This window comes from Pristiophorus japonicus, chromosome 1, assembly GCF_044704955.1.
Source record: "Pristiophorus japonicus isolate sPriJap1 chromosome 1, sPriJap1.hap1, whole genome shotgun sequence".
Classification (NCBI taxonomy): Eukaryota; Metazoa; Chordata; class Chondrichthyes; family Pristiophoridae; genus Pristiophorus; species Pristiophorus japonicus.
Genome location: NC_091977.1, coordinates 90,684,186 through 90,704,764, shown reverse-complemented (window position 1 = coordinate 90,704,764; position 20,579 = coordinate 90,684,186). Strand labels below are relative to the sequence as shown.

General features: G+C 44.0%; 1 protein-coding gene across 1 annotated transcript in view; it reads right to left on the bottom strand.

The window, feature by feature from the left end:
• Positions 1 to 1,166: 1,166 nt before the first annotated feature.
• chsy3 (chondroitin sulfate synthase 3) overlaps positions 1,167 to 20,579 on the bottom strand; it is a 288,145-nt gene continuing 268,732 nt past the window's right edge. Inside the window, exon 2 of the mRNA XM_070881650.1 lies at positions 1,167 to 3,458. Coding sequence (XP_070737751.1) covers positions 1,887 to 3,458 — 1,572 coding nt within the window. The 3' untranslated portion in view covers positions 1,167 to 1,886. The remainder of the gene's footprint in view (positions 3,459 to 20,579) is intronic.

The window sequence follows — 20,579 nt, the reverse complement described above, 5'->3', positions numbered from 1 at the left end:
AGGGATTGGTGCTGGAGCCTCAACTATTTACAATCTATATTAATGACTTGGATGAAGGGACCAAGTGTAATGTAGCTAAGTTTACTGATGATACAAAGATGGGTGGAAAAGCAAATTGTGAGGACACAAAAAATCTACAAAGGGATATAGACAGGCTAAGTGAGTGGGCAAAAATGTGGCCAATGGAGTATAATGTGCAAAAATGTGAGGTTAGCCAACTTGGCAGAATAAAATAGAAAAGCAAATTATAATTTAAATGGAAAAAAATTGCAAAGTGCTGCAGTACAGTGGGACCTGGGGGTCCTTGTGCATGAAACACAAAAAGTAAGTATGCAGGTACAGCAAGTAATCAGGAAGGCAAATGGAATGTTGGCCTTTATTGCAAGGGGGATAGAGTATAAAAGCAGAGAAGTACTGCTACAACTGTACAGGGTATTGGTGAGGCTACACCTGGAGTACTGCGTACAGTTTTGGTTTCCGTATTTAAGGAAGGATATACTTGCCTTGGAGGCTGTTCAGAGAAGGTCCACTAGGTTGATTCTGGAGATGAGGGGGTTGACTTATGAAGATAGGTTGAGTAGGTTGGGCCTATACTCATTGGAGTGCAGAAGAATGAGAGGTGATCTTATTGAAACATACAAGATAATGAGGGGGCTCGACAAGGTGGATGCAGAGGATGTTTGCATTCATAGGGGAAACTAAAACTAGGGGACAAAGTCTCAGAATAAGGGGTCGCCCATTTAAAACTGAGATGAGTAGGAATTTCTTCTCTCAGAGGGTTGTAAATCTATGGAATTTTCTGCCCCAGAAAGCTGTGGAGGCTGGGTCATTGAATATATTTAAGGCGGAGATAGACAGATTTTTGAGCGATAAGGCAGAGCAGGGAAGTGGAGCTGAGTCCATGATCCGATCAGCCATGGTCTTATTAAATGGTGGAGCAGGCTCGAGGGGCCAAATGGCCTACTCCTGCTCCTATTTCTTCTGTTCTTATGTTCAATGCAGCAATTATTAAACAGCTATCTGCTTCATAAATGCAGTGTTTTAACGATCAATAAGGCAAATCATTGCATGTCAGAAGTGTAACAGTCAAAATAAATTCAAACTTTGGAGCCCAGTGACTTTCACAAACTAAACAAAAACAATTCAACCATATTTAGAACATGAAATAATGTTATGCAGATACTTTATTATAAATAGGAGTGTTCTCAGATGGTTTGTTCTAAGCGGCAAACTGAAGGGGCATTTAAGGACACAAAGCTACAGGAATGAAGATACATGCCTACTTGCAGCATGTTTCCATTGAAGAAACCAGGAGTCATCTAAACTCACTGTACACAGTATACAGAATACATACAATTTCAGACATTTAGAGCTTGGTCACCAGTACCTGTAATCTTGTGAGAATATATTCCCACATAAAAGTTTTTAAAAGCAAACATACAATCATACATTTGTTCACGTAGTTTTAAAAAATACTGCAGATGGTGAATGTCAACAATTTTAAAGTCTGAACATAAATTAAAAAGTCTAGAATAGTTCTTCCCCACTTGAAGCTTAAAGCACTTTTGTGGCATTATTTCCATCGTATCAGTTTTGACTTTTGAGCTGATTCTGACACGTGAAGCACTTTTACAAAGCCTGCAGGAGAAATATGATTGACAGTACTCTCAAGTGTTCTGAATCTCCCCAGTTTTAGGCAAAAAAGATCAAAATAACCCACTTTCAAAGCACTTTCCATAGGACATTAAAATATTCATGAACATTATTCACCTTTTCTTAATGCTTTGAAAATCTTCTTTGGAAGAGGCGACTGGGGAACCATAAGCATAACAATGTAAAAATCTGAGGTAAAACCCTTTGAGAGAGTGAGATAAAGAGCTTGAACATCAGGATATAGTTCTGTTGTATCCACCATTTAGATGTTTTTCAAGCCAGAGTTCAGCCAACTGCATTGTCGATCCAAATGTACTTGCTTTGGACCCTAAACACATCTTATATTGCTTAGGATCTATGTTAGGATCACAGTGAACAGGGTGGTAAACATGGACAACCCCAATTTCCTGGCTTCTAAAGGCGTTCAAGCCAGTAGAGATCACTTTAGTAAAAAGGTCCACATCTTCTAGTCCCCAACCCTGAATGGAGGTATCAAACCCGCCAACATGCAATAAATCGCTTTTGTATATGCAAACGATTCCAAAGCCATAATCCCTCCAGAAACCGGTCTTCTTTGTGAAAACAAAGTTATTATCATTTATTGGGTTACCACCATAAACTATTTTTGGGTCATACTGACTAAAGATTACAGGAAAATAAACCTGTTCTCCCTGAATTGTATTGTCTCTACATCGTTGCACAAAATCTGGAGTAAAAATTAAGTCGATATCGCAGAAGAGCAACAAACTGTCATTATGAAGTGACGAAGAGCCCACTTCTAGGGCTAGGCCCCTGGAGAATTCTCCTTTCATAGGGAGAATGATCATATCTGCTTTAGGATATTTAAGGTTAAGCTCTGTCATTAACTCCACGTGCTTGCCTTTATCTGGGATTGAATCAGAATTGAACAACAATATGGATAGTTTTACATTCTGTTTTTGGATAAGGCAAGTCTTCTCAAAGTTCTCCATGAACCGAACAAATGTGTCATACCTTCCAGTGAGAGGGACTAGGATGTGAACTTTCTGGCCACTGTGTTGCTTAAGCTCTTTGGTGGTCTCTGTGAATTGGAATGGTGAGAAGATCTTCAGTGAGTTTGAGAGAAATGAGAAAGACTGAGAGTCGCTGTTTATGCTTTCTGCAAGCTCTCTGGCATCAAGCTCTTCAGCCTCCTTCATGGACACTTTACTGAAAGATTGTTGAATGTAGGCATGGCGTCTCACGGGAACAGTCACCTTTCTCCCTTTGTGTTTCTTATAAAGTAGCAAAAGGTCCATGATGTACTCTGCTCCATGCATGGGGTTAACTCTTCGATAGCCATACTGAATTTCCTTAAATTCGATCACACGTCCTCTGGTCTTAGAGTTCCAGTTGATCATCTCCATAACCTGCATTATAGTGTCATCCAGCGCTGCACGGAGCACACTGTTGATGCCCTGGCGAGGGATTTGTGTTTCCGCCATGCTAAAAAGGTGTTTGCCAGTCAGAAATTCCCATTCAAGGACCTCATTCCTGTCATGAGGCTGGAAACGCATAAAAGATGGCATCATTCCAAGCTGCTGATCCTCCTTCCGTACCTCAGTGTTGCTCAGCTTGCTCATAGAGACGCATTCTCGATGCAACTGAATGGTCCGATGGCGTAGTTCCGAAACTTTACGGGTTAACAAGTAGTTATGTAATTTATACTGATAGGCAGGTCTTTTGTTCGGATGGAGTGTTATAGCATTATGAATCTTGCTGCTGCGCAAATCCTGAATGTATCCCTTTTTGTTGTGCTCATAATTCTCATAGAACAGCTGCTGCATCTGAGGATTTGAAAAAAATAAACATTATTTTATTACTAAAGTTAAGTGCAGAACCAACATAAGAAGAAATCAGGACACTATTATATATTTCTGTTAACACATTATTTACTACTTAAATAAATACTGCTTTAAAAGAAATGAAACAAGCAAATGCAATGATTATTTTCTAGGCAAAATTCCTAGACAGTCAAGAATAGCCTGCTGCAAACAATCTGCTAAAAGCCCATTGTGATGGTCACCTGCTGTGTGAACCTCTGCAATACTCAGTCAGACTACCATATAAATGGTCTACCGCTGAATTAACCACCCCTAATCAGCATTCAGCACCAACCCAGATGATGAGTTTGAGGACTTCCTGTGTAGATACTTGCGAATTGACCTTACTATTGATGCTAGCAGAGTGGTTCTCTCCAGAAAAGGGAAAAACAAAATGGGAAAATATATTAAAACTGAAATATTTTTATATTAAAAATAGTCTGCCTGCACTTACTTCCTCCATCTAAAAGTTGCAGAAGATTTCTTAGTTGTAATTACAATCAATGTGTGCTCTAGTGATGTCATTGTGGCACTTATCTGTTCAATTATTTGCAGTTTTTGTTTCTAAATTAAATAACCTTTAATAAAAGGGTAGCGGCAGAGAGCGAGCAGCCAGCTGCAGCTGCAGCAGAGGCAGGAAGTAAACAAAGAAGTAAAAAATAATTGAAGTGTGACCTCACAGCCAAGAGGGTAAGCGACTGGCTGGCTAATTGGTGAGTATTTTTTATTTTTTATTTATCTTTTTCTTATCAGTAGGAAACTTTTGTCATGGTTGCCTAATTAAGTAAATTAAGTAATTTAAGGGTTAAGTCATGCCAGTTGAGCACAGCGCCATGCCATGCTCCTCCTGTGCTATGTGGGAAATCAGGGACACTTCCAGTGTCCCTGACTACGATGTGTGTGGAAAATGTATCCAGCTGCAGCTTCTGACAGACCGCATTGCGGCACTGGAGCTGTGCATGGATTCACTCTGGAGCATCCGTGATGCTGAGGATATCGTGACGAGCATGTTTAGTGAGTTGGTCACACCGCAGGTAAAGGTTACTCAGGCAGATAGGGAATGGGTGGCCATCAGGTAGAGCAGTGGCAGGAATGTAGTGCAGAGGTCCCCTGCGGTCATCCCCCTCCAAAACAGATACACCATCTTGGGTGCTGTTGGGGGGAATGACTCATCAGGGGAGGGCAGCAGCAGCCAAGTTCATGGCACCATGGGTGGCTCTGCTGCACAGGAGGGCAGGAAAAAGAGTGGGAGAGCTATAGTGATAGGGGATTCAATTGTAAGGGAAATAGATAGACGTTGCTGCGGCCGCAACCGAGACTCCAGGATGGTATGTTGCCTCTCTGGTGCAAGGGTCAAGGATGTCTCGGAGCGGCTGCAGGACATTCTGGAGGGGGTGGATGAACAGCCAGTTGTCGTGGTGCATAAAGGTACCAACGATATAGGTAAAAAATGGGATGAGGTCCTACAAGCTGAATTTAGGGAGCTAGGAGTTAAATTAAAAAGCAGGACCTCAAAGGTAGTCAGCTCAGGATTACTACCAGTGCCACGTGCTAGTCAGAGTAGAAGTAGCAGGATAGCTAAGATGAATATATGGCTTGAGGGGTGGTGCAGCAGGGAGGGATTCAAATTCCTGGGACATTGGAACCGGTTATGGGGGAGATGGGACCAGTACAAACCGGACGGTCTGCACTTGGGCAGGACCAGAACCGATGTCCTAGAGGGAGTGCTTGCTAGTGCTATTGGGGAGGGGTTAAACTAATATGGCAGGGGATGGGAACCTATGCAGGGAGACAGAGGGAAGTCAAATGGGGGCAGAAGCAAAAGATAGAAAGAAGAAAAGTAAAAGTGGAGGGCAGAGAAACCCAAGGCAAAAATCAAAAAGGGCCACATTATAGCAAAATTCTAAAGGGACAAAGTGTGTTAAAAAGTCAAGCCTGAAAGCTCTGTGCTTCAATGTGAGGAGTATTTGTAAAGGTGGACAAATTAACTGCGCAGGCAGCTATTAAGGAATATGATATAATTGGGATTACGGAGACATGGCTCGAGGGTGACCAAGGCTGGGAACTCACATCCAGAGGTATTCAACATTCAGGAAGGATAGACAGAAAGGAAAAGGAGGTGGGGTAGCATTGCTGGTTAAAGAGGAAATTAACGCAATAGTAAGGAAGGACACTAGCTTGGATGATGAGGAATCTGTATGGGTAGAGCTGCGGAATACCAAAGCGCAGAAAACGCTATTGGGAGTTGTGTACAGACCATCAAACAGTAGTAGTGAGGTTGGGGACAGCATCAAACAAGAAATTAGGGATACAATAAAGGTACAGCAGTTATCATGGGCAACTTTAATCTACAAATAGATTGGGCTCAGCAAACTGGTAGCAATACGGTGGAATGGCCTACTCCTGCACTTATTTTCTATGTATCTATGTTTAGACTTAGGCAGTTGAGAGGGAAAAATAAATTTGAATAAATGTAAACCCACTTTACAGACAACTTAAAGTCATGTGGTTCGATTCTTGCCGCCGGAGGGAAGAAAACAGACTTGACAAACTAACAATGTCTGAAGTAGATTAACAATTCTACACTGTTAGTACAGTGCAAATCAATGAGAATTATTTGACCCAGGATGGTGTTAACTGATGATTAGTTAATCAAACCAAAAAGATAATTACATGAATACACGTGATAAACCGGCTATACAGACCAGACAAATATCTGGAGGTCAAACATGACATTTTGGCGGTCGATTGACGGGAGTGCGTCGGCTGGCCTGCCTCTCTCGAAACGGTGGCGAAGAGGCAGCCGCGATCAGGAGGCTCCAATCTCAGAAACTGCAGCATCCCAGTCCTTAGCCTCAGACATTTGAGCCTGCTGGGACACAAGCAGTGACTCGCAAGTAGGTCCTTGGAGGGGGAAGGCCATGCTAAGTTGGGGGCGAAGCTGGGTCCGTAGCAGATCACAGCTTTCATATGAAGCCAGGAGGAGCACGCCTGCCTCATCAAAACACGTTAAAAAATGTTCTGGCTATTTCCTGATCGGAAGCATTAAGTGAGGTGTGCACGTCACACATTTCACCCATGTGCCCCTTAAAATTGCAACAGGATCCAAACTACATCATTAGGACCGTTATATGCACAACAAAGATCCTTACCGCTTGTTTTAGGCATGCACTTTGGCCACCCAGCAGTAGGCCACATCAGCTGCCGGCACTGGTCGTTCCTCCACAAGCCACTCACTCGAGCCAAGAGATTAATGTCGGGCTGCTTGCCATGCTGGCAGTGGCCCTTAGGCAAGTCGTGGGAGGGTTAACTGGAGCGGGCTACGGGTCGAGCCCTCTGTGGAGTCAGAGGAACACTCCTACTCCTCCTGGCTCCACAGGCATAATTTAAAAAAAAACTTACCTTCTGCTCAAGAATAATCACCAACTAGGGTTTATTTCTAGAGGTTATGGGCCCAAGTTTCCACATGATTTGCGCCTGATTTTTAGGAGCAACTGGTGGAGAACGGACTATTTTAGAAATCGCAATTCTCCACATTTTATTTTCTGCAGTTCTAGTCAGATAGAACAGTTCTACTTTGGAACAGAATTTTTTCTTCAAAAGGGGGCGTGTCCGGCCACTGACGCCTGATTTCAAAGTTTCCACAGTGAAAACGTACTCCAAACTAAAGTAGAATGGAGCCAGTGAAGATTTTTGTAGAACTGAAAAAACCTGTTCTACACATTAAAAAATCAGGCGCAGGTTACAAATTAGGCGTCCAGAACAAGGTGGGGAGGGGGGAGGGGAGGGAAGTCATTAAATTCTACAATAAATCCTTATTTATACTTATACAAATATTATACAAATAAATCCAACCTGAGTAAACATTTATAAGCCAAGAAAAGATTAAATAAACCATCTTCCTACCTGTGTGAAAGTGCTTCAGGCACGGAGAATGCCGCAGTCAGCCTGAGGCGCCCGTTCTTCCCGCGGGGGGTGGGGGGAGGAGACGCCCGTTCTTCCCCCGGGGGGGGGGGGGGGGTAGGAGGCGCCCGTTCTTCCCGCGGGGGGAGGAGGAGGCGCCCATTCTTTCCCGCAGGGGGGGTAGGAGGCGCCCTTTCTTTCCCACGGGGGGGGGGGGGGGGGGGGGGGGGAGGAGGCGCCCGTTCTTTCCCGCGGGGGGGCAGGGGGGGGGGGGGGGAGGAGACAGTGAGAAGGCTGCAAGTGCTGATGTGCTGATGGCAATGTGCTTTTATTAAAAAAAATTTCAAAAATTAAACAGCTACAAAGAACTACAAAAATGGCCGAGTGCCAATGTTTTTTTCACACTGAGCATGCGCGAACGCTCCAGTGCGCACGCGCAGCGTTGCCGGCAGGAAAAAAACTAATTTAAATAGTACCCGCCCCCTCCCACTTACAAAATCGGCGCGAGTGTAGGCTCCGCCCCCCTGGGCGCCACGCCAAACAGACAAGGAGCTGCACAACGCTCCAGAATTGCGCGTTTTTTTTTTAGGCGCCGTTTTAGGTGCGAAAAACGGGTGCCCAGCTCGGAGGGGCACCCGTTTTTTATCGTGTGGAAACTTGGGCCCATAGAATTGAAAAGTAGAGAAGTTATGCTAAACCTGTATCAAACCTTGGTTAGACCACACTTAGAGTACTGTGTACACTTCTGGTCGCCATATTATCAAAAGGATATAGAGGCACCGGAGAGGGTGCAGAAATTTACAAAGAGGATACCAGAAATGCGCAGGTATACATATCAGGAAAGGATGAACATGCTGGGTCTCTTTTCTCTTGAAAAAAGGCTGAGGGGTGACCTAATAGTGGTCTTTAAAATTATGAACGGTTTTGATAGAGTGGATACAGAGAAAATGTTTCCACTTGTTCGGAAGAGCATAACTAGAGGTCATTAATATAATATAGTCACTAAGAAATCCAATAGGGAATTCAGAAGAATATTCTTTACCGAAAGAGTGGTGAAAATGTGGAACTCGCTACCACAGGGAGTGGTTGAAGCGAATAGTATCGATGCATTTAAGGGGAAGCTAGACAAGCATATTGAGGGAGAAGGGAATTGAGGGTTATGCAGATAGATTTAGATGAGGAAAGACGGGAGGAGGCTCGAGTGGAGCATAAACACCAGTATGGACTGGTTGGGCCAAATGGCCTATTTCTGTGCCATATATCCCATGCAAGTTCTTGCCCTAATTTACATATTTAAGGGGCCTAACACCTGTTCTACGTGTCCGCCCACACAAATTTAGTAGCGGGACCAATGCCTGCAGGCTGTTCCACGCCAAGGTGGTATGCTTTGCGCCATGGTTTAGGCCCAAGAAACAGGTGCAACACATACCAATATCTACCCCCAAGTGTCCTCCAGTTCATTACCCAAGGGCCTACTTTCATGTGCGAGTCTAGTCATTATTAGCAATCTTTTTACCCCAGGGATGTTGTATAGCCATTAATGCTCAATGTCCAGGTTTTCACATGGAAAATGGCCACATTGCCATATGCCAAGGGGCCATTGTCTGTGAGATCATAGCTCAGCAATGGCTATGGACTACAAAAGAAAGACATGGGGAAAATAGCAGAAAAGGAGCAGATAAAATCTATGTACATGTGCAAGACAAGAAAAGTCCTCTGTATGTTTGTGCATTAACATTGCTGCCGCCCCATTAAATCTCCTTTGTCACAGCTAGTACAATCATAGCGGGGAATTTTAATCCCAAAGAACGGGTAGGTTGGGGCCCGGTGGAAGTTTAAAGAGTTCAGAAACTGAATCCTGACTCTAACCCGTCCACTTCCAGTTTTAACGGAGGTGGAATGGGCAGACAACCTGTTGCCAGGAGGCAGGTCACCCATTTAAATTAGGCTGGCATGCCTCATGGTGAATTTTACAAATTTAACTCGGGTTGGTCGGGTTTCTCAGGCCTCGGTGAACCCACCAGCTAAAGGAAGGTGAGGACTGCTGGATCCAGGAAGTAAGTGGCTTTCCACTTACCTGTTGGATCTAGCATCCCTGACTGATCGGAAACACCCCCCACGCCTCCCACCCCCTAGGCCTTCGATCTCCCCCTACGTCTCCCCCCCACCCCAACTCCGAGGCCTCCAATCCACCCGTAGAGGCCTCCGGTCTCCCCCCCCACACTGACCTCCCTCACCACCTGCCCCCACCCGAGTACTCCAGTCGCCTTCCTGGCCCCCAACCACTAGCCCCCCAATGCTCCTCCAGCCTTCTCCCTTTGGTCCCGATCATCCTCCAGCTCCCAACCACCGTTCCCCCTGACCAAACCTGTTCCTTCTGCAGCCCTGATTCACCCACCCCGCCCCGGCTCCCCACAATCATCCTCCAGCCCCGATTCACCCACTGATCCTCCTCCAGCCCTGATTCAATCCCCCCGATCCTCCTCTGGTCCCGATTCACCTCCCGATACCTCCCTACCTCCTCTCAGCGGCCTAGTGCCAAAGGCCTACCCTTCATCTGGCTGGCTGTAGGCGGGAAACATAACTTTGAAATGTTAATCAGGTCATTCGGTTAAATTTGGCAGGGTCTGCGGGAAACTCATTCGCCTGGGTTTCCCAACCGCTTTCGAGCACCCACCTCCGCTCCTGATCCACCTCCACCTTAAAATTCCGGCCATAGTGTCAAAGGTCATTCAGAGGAAAGTATCTAGTACCTGGTTAGTTCATTTATGAGTATGCATTTGATCTGTGCCAGTCCAGTATGGAAAGGAAAAGAGAAAGAGAAGGAAATATAGGGCTAGATTTTCCACGTTTTTTGCATGTTTAATGTCCACTTAACACCCATTTTACCACTGAATTGAGGTAAAACGCCCAGATATCGCCCACTTCGCAACAAAATGGAAACTGACAGGCATTTTTCGAAAACTTATCGCCGAGCTTTACTTTCCCCATGTGCGTAATGCCGGGAAAAAAATAATACTGCGCGCCCACTTTTTTTGGGCGGAATCATCAGAATGGGCGAAACCAACGGCCATAATATCGCCCAGCGTTAGTTTCCGCACGGAATTAACGCCGAGATTCAATAATACTGCCCGCCCACTTTTTTGTCATAAAGATCATATTTGCCCAAACTAGCGGCCATGAGATCGCCCAGTGTCACTTTCACCACCCCGCACACATATCGGCCACAATATCACAGAAAAAGTGGAACTAACCGGAACTAATGTTCCAAATCACATGTCACATCCTTTAAAAGGCTGCTTTGCTTCAACCTCGGGGGAGTTCGGATTTACTCTGGAGGTCGTTGGAGTTGATGTGAACATCTCTACAAACATCTTGACCATACTGTGACCGATTGGAATTTAATAGGTGTCTTGGTCGGGACATTCCTTGTTTGTGACCAATCGGTGGAAAACAGAGAGCTACTGCAATGGGGCCTGTCCTTTCTCACCCTCTCTTGATGACCAATTACATGCTGCAGACTCGAGATGGGCGAAGGTACGCTCCACAGCATTATGTGCCCAATGTAAGACGTGCCAGACTGATGAGGAGGACCAGACGTTACACCGCCCCGCAAGTACAGGGGCAAGCGGTCTTACCTTGACTTGCCCGACACCACCTGCCTTTGGAGACTGCGCTTCCACAAAGTGGTTATTACTGAGGTATGCCAGCTCATAAGGGGAGATCTGCAGCCTGCCAGCACCATCAGTACTGCACTGTCCGTCGAGGTCAAAGTCACCGCGGCACTGTCGTTCTACGTGTCGGGTTCTTTTCAGGCCACAGCTGGCGACATTTGCGTTCTGTCTCAGCATGCCACACATTGCTGCATTAGACAGGTCACTGAAGCCCTGTACGCATGCAGGAAACACTTGATCTGCTTCCCTATGACCAGGGAGGCACAGAGTGAGAGGGCTCTAGGATTCTCCAGAATTGCAAACTTCCCCAAAGAGCAGGGAGCAATAGACTGTACGCACATCGCGATGCGGGCACCTTTTCAGGATGCAGAGGGTTTTCAGGAACCGCAAGGGATTCGACTCCCCGAGTGTCCAATTCGTTGTCGACCACCAACAAATTATACTGGCAGTGAACGCTAAATTTCCGGGCAGCATCCATGATGCTCACATCCTGCGTGAGAGCACTGTATCTGACTTGTTTACCAATCAGCCACAAGGTCAATGCTGGATGCTTGGTTACAAAGGATATGGCCTCGCCACCTGGCTGATGACCCCCCTGCGTGACATCCACACCGAAGCCGAGAGGCGATACGAGAGCCACAGAGCCACTCGCAATATCATGGAGAAAACCATTGTAGTGCTTAAGCAGCGCTTTAGATGCCTGGACCACTCAGGAGGCGACCTCCAATACCACCCTGAGCAGGTAGCTCAATTCGTGGTGTTGTGCTCCATGCTACACAACTTGGCTATCAGGAGGGGACAAGAATTGCCTGATGAGTCTGACAGTCTACCTCACCAGAGAGAGGAAGAGGAGGACAAGGAGGCAGACGCTGACATCGGCCCAGACAATTAGGCTGACGCTGAAGCCATGCACCTGCCCCCCCCTGTAAATCGCATGAAAGGGCCCGTGGTGGCATGGTAGCTGCAAGAGTCTTATGTCAGGAGCTCATCAATGAGCGTTTTGCTTGAAGGAACTTTGGTGTTATTTACAAGGCTGACACACTGCTGGGTGTGCAGGTCATACATCAATGGAGGGCATCACCTTGGTGACAGTTAAAGTTTAAGTTGATTGAAGTTAAGTGTAATTATGCCCTTTGATGTTAAGGAATCACCAGCGTGTAACGGTGCAGTTATCTGAGCCAATGCGCAACAAGATTTTATTAAATAAATAACATTTAAACCGAACAGTCGTCTGAAATGATCAGTATTTCTGTTATAACCAACCCTTCGCCCCCCCCCCCGCACTTCTCCTCCCCACCTCGGCCCCTTCCCCTCCTGACTCCAAGCCGCCTGGCCGAGGAACTTCTCAGGCGATGCTTCATTGGGGGGGGGGGGGGGGGGGAGGGGGGCCGGGGCGGGGGGAAATGACGGACGAACCGCTGCTTGGACGGATACGGGAGAGGACGGTCCCGAGGTAGATACGTGCTCCAAGCCAGAAGCAAGATGGTGCTCCTGGCTCTCATGTGTGGTTGGCAATGGGGTGTGGCACCTTGGGGTGCAGTGCCGCGCTCCTTGACCACTGGGAGCCCTCTGGCACCAGTGTTCCTGGCTACTAGGTCCAGGGCCTCCACCATCCCTTCTATGTTATATCTTATCTTAAACTCGGTGCCAATTATGTTCTTGGTGCTTAGTAGGCTTTTTGCTGCTGGTGAATCTCCCTCGTGCCTCCCACAACAGACAAATAAGCACACATCACACCCAAACACGCTTTCAGTCCCTGTCAGCTCCTTCTCTTTCTGTCTCCTCTTCTGCACATGTCATGATGACCCTTGACCTCCTGAATCGCGGGAATCGAGCCTTGCCATGCCATTGCTAAGGACGGCGACACTTTACGGCAGATGGTCAGCGAGATTTAACGCCACCGCCCATTTCATATAGCTCGCGGTAATGCCCAATTTAAAAAATGGAGGCTAGGTGCATTGAGAATGGGCGAGAAGCCGGTGATCTGAAAACCCATTTTTATGCACAAAAGTGTAAAATCTAGTTCAAAGGGTTGGTTCTCCCACTCTTTAGTGGTATGATCATGGACTCTGCAGAAAACAAATTTTGGATCTTATCCTTAATGCAGTGCTTTGCCACAGCTTGAAAAAGAAATGAATTGGCCAATTATTTTACTGCAGTGGAACATATGTCTGCTTCTGCATGATCATTGTTGCACTGTTTTATAAAAAGAAGGTTTCTCTAAATTAATTTTTATCTCAAGTACAATTTAATAAGGCTCAAAATAAAGATGTTACTCAATTAGCAGCATTGCTGTACATAACTGAAAAAAGATTAGAATGCATTTTCAGGATCACATTATGATGAGTAGTTTCAGGCCAACACTGCAGATCACACATCTGACCTAAAAACTGCGCTACTAGGGCTTGTGAGGCATATTGCTAACCTGCACCAACTACTTGGAGTTCTGCTATCAGGTAAGGTGTAATGTACCTGAACACCACTGTAATTGATGATAGAAATGTGACTACTGACATCTGATCAATGTAAGCACATTCTAACCCGGCTGCTCACATCCGCCATATGAATTATGCACATCAACAATCATCCGAAGGAAGTTCAATTAGTCTTTGGAAACCCGATTGTAGCTAATCAAGTGGTGAAGTTAAGAGTCTGCTCTGTTTACTGAGAGTCTTCAAAGAATAAGGAACACAATGATCTACAGAGAAAACTGCTAATCATTGGAAAAGTTTGGAATGGTAGTAGCTAGATAAAATCTGTGCATCTTTTAAGGATTATTTTTTGTTTTTAGTTTATAGCAAGATTAATTAGTTTTATATAGTTATCCATGTATTTCACGAGTACTTTTCGGCTCAGGACGTTTTACTATGTTAAAGGTGCTATATAAATGCAAGTTGTTGTTGGTTGACATCACCAGTCATTTTGTGGGTGTCATGACCTTCCAAATATAGGCTTGCCCCAGCTCTGAAGTTCAGAGGTGGCAATTACAAACTCCAGCAGACAGTTGAATTTCATATATATTATTTCCATGTACTGTTGTTACATTAAATTAATTTCACAAGGGGCTCCAAAGACTAGGTGTTGCACCAATGGCAAGATCCTTTGTGACCATCCCAATAGAGTACAAACTGAAAATACCTTGACCAAGAAAATCTCTGGTCTTCCAATTCAGCATTCTCAATGATAATGCTTTGTGCATTACACAGCAACACAAATGGGTCAAGACAGCAAACAATGCATAGATTTCAATTTCCACAGAACTGATTGTGATTCATCATATCCCCTCAATAATAAAACATCCAATTTGATTGCAACGCCCTTATATCTGCACCGGAGATCAAATGTTAATAAGCAAAATGGGAATTCCATTTATATCATAAAGTATGCTGTCATCGCCTAGATCAATGTCTTATATTTTATACTTCACTCATTTTTATATTAATTTTATACCCAATAAACCTCTAGTCTCTGCGTGCTTCTACAGTCAGTTATAATGATACATTCTTGTTTTTAAGATCAGAAATAATACAATTGTACTTTACAGAGACTTCAGAAACATTAAGATAGAAAAAAAGCAGACTTTTACATAGTGTCATAATATGCAGAATCACTCCAGAAATATTAATTTGACTAAACAGTTTTGAAGAAGGAATGAAGAAAGAAAATTTAACAATATTATACAGTTATAACATGGGTACGCTTGAAGCAGACAAGAAATACGAGTTTTCTTTATTGCACATCAACTAATGTAGGGTCTATAACACGTCAATTATTGTGGCACTGTACCATGCTCAGTCACTCTCTTCCTCCATGCTGTCTTTTACCAGAAATTACTTGGACATTCTCATAGAAAACACATACAGACTTGGAAACTTGTCAGGTTTATGCACAAAAATCCCAAATGATTAAATGCTGAAAAAAAAAGGACAAAGATGTCCTTTGTCTACTAAGGTCTCACCATAGTGTAGGTCAGACGCTGCTGCAAAAATGAATGCCAGTAAATGAGATAATTTACTTGCAACTGAAGAACTCAGAATCATACTTAGTTTAGTCAGCTTTACTTCTTCAAAAATTCCCTTCAATTTCTTTTAATTGGGTGTGAAAACACAGTATAGCAGAAAACCTACAGCATATCGGGTAAAATATTTTGGTGATTCTGCTTCTGACACGGAATCTTGCTTAATGGGAGCCCAGACTGCAGAATTGGGTGTGCAGGTTAGTGGGCCCAATATTTTAAAATGAATGACCATAAAATCGGGAGCACCAAAAATTAAGCACATTGTGATGAAATTTGTCTTGGGTGATACCACAAAATGGGCAAAAACAAATCGGCAGCCTGTTTTACACTCGCCCCAATTTCCTTTTCTATGGAAAAGAAAATCATGCATAAAATATAACGGGCTGCCAAAACACTATTGCCCATTTTGCATTACTGCCCCAAGACAAACTTCATCTCCATTGACTCCATGTACGATTCTCCACGCTGGAAGCAGAATCTCTGGAAGTATACTCTAGAGAGCAAACCTACTATAATATACCTAACTTGCAGTTTTCCTGTGGTTGTGCTTCACTTTGTTTATGAGAAGTATAATAGTATAGATTCAGAGTAATAACCATGGGACAATTACCACAAGTTTCTAACCATTTTCTTTTATTTACACTTTCACAGTCATTGCTCCACTGAACTGCCTCATTTGTCCTTTTTTAATTCCAAATACACACTTCTCCTCTTCCTGTCACCTTCAACGATTTGTGCATTTACCCCCAGGTCTCTCTGTTCATGCAGCCCCTTTAGAATTGTACCATTTAGTTTATATTGCCTCTCCTCGTTTTTCCTACCAAAATATATCACTTCGCACTTTTCTGTGTTAAATTTCATCTGCCACATATCCACCCATTCCATCAGCCTGTCTATGTCCTCTTGAAGTCTATCACTCTCCTCCTCACTGTTCACTATACTTCCAAGTTTTGTGTCATTTGCAAATTCTGAAATTGTGCCCTGTACATCCAAGTCTAAGTCATCAAGAAAAGGAATGGTCCTAGAACTGACTCCTGGGCTTACCACTGTATACCTTCCTCCAGTCCGATAAACAATCGTTCACCACTACTCTCTGTTTCCTGTTACTTAGCCAATTTTGTGTCCAGGCTGCCGCTTTCCCTTTTATTCCATGGGCTTCAACTTTGCTGGCAAGCCTATTGTGTGGCACTTTATCAAAAGCCTTTTGGAAGTCCATGTACACTATATCAACTGCATTGCCCTCATCAACCCTCTGTTACCTCATCAAAAAAGTTCTATTAAGTTAGTTACACACGATTTGCCTTCAACAAATCTGTGCTGGCTTTCCTTAATTAATCCACACTTGTCCAAGTGACTGTTCATTTTGTCCCGGATTGTCATTTCTAAAAGATTCCCCACTACCGAGATTAAACTGACTGGCCTGTAGCTGCTCGGTTATCCTTACATCCTTTTTTGAACAAGGGTGTAATATTTGCAATTCTGCAGTCCTCTCACAGAACCCCCGAATCTAAAGAGGATTGGAAGATTATGGCTAGTACCTCCACAATTTCCACCTTTACTTTCCTCAGCGTCCTAGGATGCATCCCATCCAGTCCTGGTGACTTATCTACTTTAAGTACAGCCAGCCTTTCTGGGACCTCACCTTTGTAAATTTTTATGGCATCCAGTATCTCAACTACCTCCTCTCTCAGTATGACTTTGGCAGTATCTTCTTCCTTGGTGAAGACAGATTCAAAGTACTCATTTAGTACCTCAGCCACACCTTCTGCTCCATGCACAGGTCTCTTTTTTGGTCCCTAATCGGCCCCACCCCTCCTCTTACTACCCGTTTACTATTTATATGTCTATCGATTACTTTTCGATTCCCTATTATTTTAGCTGCCAATCTATTCTCATACTCTTTCTTTGCCCCTCTTAATTCCTTTTTCATAAGAACATAAGAAATAGGAGCACAAGCAGGTCATTTGGCTCCTCCAGCTTGCTCCACCATTCAATAAGATCATGGCTGATCCGGTCATGGACTCAGCTCCACTTTCCTGCCCGATCCCCATAACCCTTACTCCCTTATCGCTCAAAATCCGTCTATCTCCGCCTTAAAAATATTCAATGCCCCGGCCTCCACAACCCTCTGAGAGAAGAAATTTCTCCTCATCTCAGTTTTTAATTCCCCCCCCCCCTATTCTGAGACTATGACCCCTAGTTTTAGTTTCCCCTATGAGTGGAAACATCCTCTCTGCCTCCACCTTGTCGAGCCCTCTCATTATCTTGTATGTTTCAATAAGATCATCTCTCATTCTTCTGAACTCTAATGAGTATAGGCCCAACCTACGCAACCTATCTTCATAAGTCAACTCTCTCATCTCTGGAGTCAACCCAGTGAACCTTCTCTGAACAGCCTCCAATGCAAGTATATCCTTCCTTAAATATGGAGACCAAAACTGTATGCAGTACTTCAGGTGTGGCCTCACCAATATTCTGTACAGTTGTAGCAGGACTTCTCTGCTTTTATACTCTATCTCCCTAGAATTTGCAATAAAGGCCAACATTATATTGACCTTCCTGATTACTTGCTGTACCTGCATACTAACTTCTTGTGTTTCATGCACATGGACCTTCAGGTCCCTCTGTACTGTAGCACTTTGCAATTTTCATCCATTTAAATTATGATTTGCTTCTCTATTATTTCTGCCAAAGTGGATAACCTCATATTTTCCCACATTATACTCCACCTGCCAATTTTTGCTCACTCACTTAGTCTGTCTACATCCCTTTGCAGATTTTTTGTGTCCTCCTCACAATTTGCTTTCCCACCCATCTTTTTAACTTCAACAAACTTGGCTACATTACACTCGGCCCCTTCATCCAAGTCATTAATATAGATTGTAAATAGTTGAGGACCCAGCACCGATCCCTGCGGCACTCCACTAGTCATTATTTGCCAACCGGAAAATGACCCATTTATCCCGACTCTCTGTTTTTTGTTAGTTAGCCAATCCTCTATCCATGCTAATATATTACCCCCAACCCCGTGAGTTTTTATCTTGTGTAGTAACCTCTTATGTGGCACCTTATCGAATGCCTTCTGGAAATCCAAATACACCACATCCACTGGTTCCCCCTTATCCACCCTGCTCGTTACATCCTCAAAGAACTCCAGCAAATTTGTTAAACGTGATTTCCCTTTCATAAAACCATGCTGACTCTGCTTGATTGAATTATGCTTTTCCAAATGTCCCGCTACTGCTTCCTTAATAATGGACTCCAGCATTTTTCCAACGACAGATGTTAAGCTAACTGGTCCATAGTTTCCTGCTTTTTGTCTGCCTCCTTTTTTAAACAGGGGCGTTACATTTGCGGTTTTCCAATCCACTGGGACCGCCCCAGAATCCAGATAATTTTGGTATATTACAACCAATCCATCCACTATCTCTGCAGCCACTTCTTTTAAGACCCTGGGATGTAAGCCATCAGGTCATCTCTTTTCACTTCCCCTCTGAACTTTCAATGTTCGGCTTGGTTCTCACGTGTTCTCAACCTGACATGTCATACACCCCCTTTTTCTGTTTCATCTTACTCTCTAAGGGCTGGACTTTTGGATGTCTAACATCTCGGTTAGCAGCCAGAAGAGGCATCAATGGGAGCACAAGAGGTTACCGACCGGGAGTGTGGCATTTAGCGCCCTGATCGAAAATGCATTGAAGGCTCACCAGGGGCGCAAAACCAGTAGCGCCTGGCTGCTGACAATCAGTGCAATCCTGACATCAGTCCTGGTGCAACAACTCTTGCACTCCGGTCGGTAAATTAGGTGCGGCTGCCAAGAACAACGTCTGAAAAACCAGTCGGTACAGACTTGCAGAGACGTTAACTGGTGGCTACTTAAAGAGATGAGGAAGCACTTCCGTCGGAGATCACAGTTAGTGCAACGTTTACACAGAGCACAGTGCGTTAGCCTCCATGTTTGCAGCGGCAGACAGAAATAAAAGTTCCGTTCGAGAAAAAGTGATTTTGAAAACTTTAATGGATGCATTACTATGCCGCGTCTTTAAGACTCGGCTTTTCCCGGAATCTGAATCAGAGTTCGGCGCATGCGCAATGACTCGGTTAAATTTAGCGCTGGCATTTTTGCTAGCCCCTGTCAACTCTTTGACCGATTCTGACGAATTTCTGGGCGGGAAGCTCAAGCTTTTTCAGGACGCTAAAAGCACCGCTCCGCCTCGATTAATGCCAGAACAGAGGCGTGACCGAATTTCTACCCCATTTATTACATTAAAAAAAAAATCACATACAGTACGTTGGAATAATTAAACACAGAGCATGTACCATTTTGATTAACTGGTCAGTATGGATATATGGTGTTTAGCTAAACTGGATCCCCAGTATGTACAGTGAGTTCAACTATAACCATTTACATAGAATTACATAGTATCTACAGCACAGAAATGGGCCATTTGGCCCAAATGGTTTGTGCCAGTGTTTATGCTCCATACAAGCTTCCTCACGCCCCTCTTCATCTAACCTTATCGGCATATATTTCTATTCTTTTCTTCTTCATGTGCTTATCTAACTTCCCCTTAAATGCGTCGATGATACTTCTTATGGTAGCGAGTTCCTTATTCTTTGGAATTCTCTACCCCAGAGAGCTGTGGAGGCTCAGGGCTAGAAATTCGGTTTTTAGCCATAATGGTATTTTTTTCGGCATTTTTCGCCAAAAATACTGCTAATCACACTGCCACTTTATAAAGGCCAAAAACGGCGAAATATCGCCAAAGAAACGGGCGCAAGGTTAGTGAATTTCCAGCCCTCAGTCTTTGAATATATTCAAGACAGAGATCGATAGATTTTTGGATCTGAAGCCAATCAACGGATATAGGTTTAGTGCAGGAAAGTGGAGTTGAGGTAGATCAGCCATGATCTCAATGAATGGTGGAGCAGCCTCGAGGGGCCGAATGGCCTACTCCAGCGCCTAATTATTATGTTCTTATGTTCCCAATTGGATTTATTGGTGGCACCCTTATATTTTTGGCCCATAGTTTTGGAAATATCTTTTCTACATCTACCCTTTCATAATCTTAAAGTCTTCTATCAGGTCATTCCTGAGCCTTCTCCTTTCTAGAGAAAAGAGCTCCAGCCTATCTCAGTTTTTTCTGATAAGTATATCCTCTCAGTTCTGGTAACATCCTTATGAATCATTTTTGCACTTTCTTCCAGTGCCTCTATATCCTTTTAATAATGCCTGCAATTCCTTCCACTAATTAGTTGTTGATCTTGGTTGGGCCATTCTGTAGAACTTCCAAGGCGACATCTGCCAAGTGCTCCCAATAAAGAAGGGAAAATTGGAAGGGTAGTTACTTAACTTAGGGAGGGAACAGCTATAGTATCTGGAGATCAATTTATATTAGGAAATGCATATTGCTTCGCACAAAGCTTAGTACCAAACAGAATAATATAGCTGAAAGAATTTGAATAATCTCTCATTGGAGGCATGTGTAG